Source organism: Meleagris gallopavo, chromosome Z (assembly GCF_000146605.3).
Source record: "Meleagris gallopavo isolate NT-WF06-2002-E0010 breed Aviagen turkey brand Nicholas breeding stock chromosome Z, Turkey_5.1, whole genome shotgun sequence".
Taxonomy (NCBI): Eukaryota; Metazoa; Chordata; class Aves; order Galliformes; family Phasianidae; genus Meleagris; species Meleagris gallopavo.
The window spans coordinates 40264903-40267829 of record NC_015041.2 but is presented as its reverse complement, the minus strand read 5'-3'; the positions used below and the strand labels follow the sequence as shown (position 1 = coordinate 40267829).

The following is a 2927-nucleotide window of genomic DNA, read 5'->3' as shown; positions in this document are numbered from 1 at the left end:
TGTAAGAGTATGAGAGAATCATATTACTTAAATATTTTTTCTAATCTTTTGAAGTCTCAGTTTAATATTGGTTACTTCTCATTTTTAAGCAAAGTTTTATTAATTGCAGCTAGGTTTAGTTTTTTTTGTTTTTTTTTTTTTGTAGAAGTTACTTTTTGTAAAACTTTTCCTACAAATGAACAGTAATTTTGTTTAATTCAATTAGATCATTTCTAAAAGCAAGGAGTTAGTCTTTCTGATATGAAAGCAGCTAAACTGCCTCAGGTCTTTTTATTTTTTCACTCTAATAGATGTGCACTTAGAATTAGAAGACCGACTAGCAAAATTCATGAGGACAGAAGAAGCTATTATATACTCATATGGATTTGCAACAATTGCCAGTGCAATTCCTGCATATTCAAAACGAGGGGACATTGTGTTTGTGTAAGTATTGTTTTCTCTCTGGAAAACTACAGATTCAGGATTTTTCCTTCTGATGTCTCACTTTTATTATTGTAAATAAAATTAAACCATTTGTTTAGAAAATAATGCCATTTTAGATCAAGTATTTTGCTGTAAAAAGTTTAGATACTCCTTTGCCAGATATTTCAAATCAAATCAGTCACTGCTTTTTTCAAGGGAACACAGACTTGAGCACTCAGCTTAATAACAACAACAATGCATCCAAGCAAACTGAAAAAGCCACAGACTTGTGTATGCAAGGATTAAATGTGATATCTAGATTTTTTCCTAAGAAAATGTGTAGTTGTATTTGTTTTTCTCCTACTTCCTGCTGACATTTTTTCCTTTCTCATGTGGCGGTTGTTCCTCTCATACATATCTGCAAGGAATTGCTTGCGTAAAGATCACTGTAAGTAGAATCTCTAAAAAGGATTGAACCAAAGATTCGGCAAGCTCAGTGTATGGCCCCTATGAGTAACTAGTCATAGTTAGTATGGGGACAAATAAAGAAATAATAGCAATAGTCAAAACTTCCTGAGCCAAAGAGGAGAGCATGGATTCTTTAGAAGTTGATGAATTTTCGTTATCTTACAATTTTTTTTTGTACCTGTCTAAATATCTAATAGTCAAAATACTCCTATGGACGTGTCATTTCACAGTTTAACTTGAAGGAGTTAGGTTTCAACTATTTCAACTTCTTTGTGACAAAAGATCTTCTCACTTTACTTTAAAGTAACTTGTTCGAAATTACTGCAGTTAGCATGTGCAAAAGGTTTGACTTAGTTGCCATCTTCTGAAGGTTGCTGGACTTGCTTACCTAGCTATGACAGTGCATACTACATTGTACCCAGAACTTGCTTTTCCAGGACTTAGAAATAGTGGGTAATTGTTTGAACACCAAGGCAGCGATACATTAGGGATATTAAAAAGAAAGTTTGAGATTATCAGAGGACCACTGCAATTTTATACAGGCACATCTTTGTAACAGAGCAAATGGAGTGAAAGCTTCTGGGATGACTACTAGGGCATTATACCTGGTCCATGAAATATGGTGCTCCTATAAATTGCTGTCACAAAAGAATTCTTTTATTCTTAATAAAAATAGACTTATAATTTAATAAGTCTTAATAAAAGAAAAGGTGCTTGTAGCATAAGGAAGCTAAGAAACTTTGGAATGTTTTTTTCTAAGTGTAAATAAAATTTATGATGCCTTAATAACTCTGGTTTTAACTACCCCTAAGTACAGGTATCTGTGAAAAGTAGTACAGTAATAGTTGCTTTTCTACTTTGAATTGATGTTGAACTAAGTGTAAACTTAGAAGGGCTTCCTGTATTTGCAGAGATGAAGCTGCATGCTTTGCTATTCAGAAGGGATTACAAGCATCTCGTAGTAACATCAAATTATTTAAGCATAATGATATGACAGACCTTGAACGACTGTTGAAGGAGCAAGAGACTGAAGATCAGAAGGTACATTCCTTACAAAAATATCTTAGTTTTTATGTCCCTTCTATCCCAGTGTTTTTAAACTGGATTCTATAATTGATTGGGCCCAGTACTGATAGACAAATATTTGTTTTTTTTATTAATCTGTATTGAGCAATTAATGTTGCTTGTTTAATTAAGATTGACTTTACTTATTACATTAATCACTGTTGTACCTGGCAGTGAATTCACAGGCATTGGTGGTAGAGGAATATCTCTATGACTGGTGTATGTTGGTTTAGATTTTTTTGCAGAGCTTGCATTTTTTCATCTAAAAATTTGTGTAACTGTCTTCAATTTATAAATCATGTCAGTTAATTAACAGTTTGAATGCCACACCACAAAATCAACTCGGAAGTGGCTAGTCCTAACCCTCAAATTTACATCAGCAACATGGTTTTTTTTTTTGTTTTTTTTAATTTTTCTTAGACACCTCTCTTGTCTTGCACTCAATTCTTAAGATGTTCTGCCTTCAAAAAATAAGGGTCAGATTAACGGTTTACTCCTCATTCTGACAAATACAAAAGGGCATCCAAAAACAGCTACTAAAACCAGGGTCAGCAAGCACAGATGCTCTGCTAATATGAGTTGTAAAATGCTAATGTGAAGAGGGTACTTGCAAAGGCAACTTTACCTTCCTTTCCTTTCCATTACTTTCTTCTCTTACCAAGCAATTTTCAGAGCTTCACCTGTTACTAATTGTTGAAATTAACTGAAACCATTTGTTTCTGAAGAATCCTCGCAAAGCCCGTGTAACTCGAAGGTTCATTGTGGTGGAAGGGTTGTATATGAATACAGGAGACATTTGCCCTCTTCCAGAATTGGTAAGGGGTTTTGAATTGCCGTTTAAACTCTAGATATGAATGCATGTGACTGATGAAATATTAATGCTGTATTGTTAAGCCAACACTGAGAAAACCTGTATGCTTTTCTTCTTTTTTCCTTTCTCAAATGTATTTCTCTTGAAGTATTTCAAATCTTGTTTTTTTGTTGGTTTCTTT

General features: G+C 33.6%; 1 protein-coding gene across 1 annotated transcript in view; it reads left to right on the top strand.

Moving 5' to 3' along the window:
• The window catches only part of SPTLC1 (serine palmitoyltransferase long chain base subunit 1), a 25477-nt gene extending 22640 nt beyond the window's left edge, over positions 1 to 2837 (top strand). Inside the window, exons 6-8 of the mRNA XM_019610562.2 lie at positions 291 to 423; positions 1782 to 1911; positions 2661 to 2837. Of these exons, the coding sequence (XP_019466107.1) occupies positions 291 to 423; positions 1782 to 1911; positions 2661 to 2783 (386 nt within the window). The 3' untranslated portion in view covers positions 2784 to 2837. The remainder of the gene's footprint in view (positions 1 to 290; positions 424 to 1781; positions 1912 to 2660) is intronic.
• Positions 2838 to 2927: the final 90 nt, after the last annotated feature.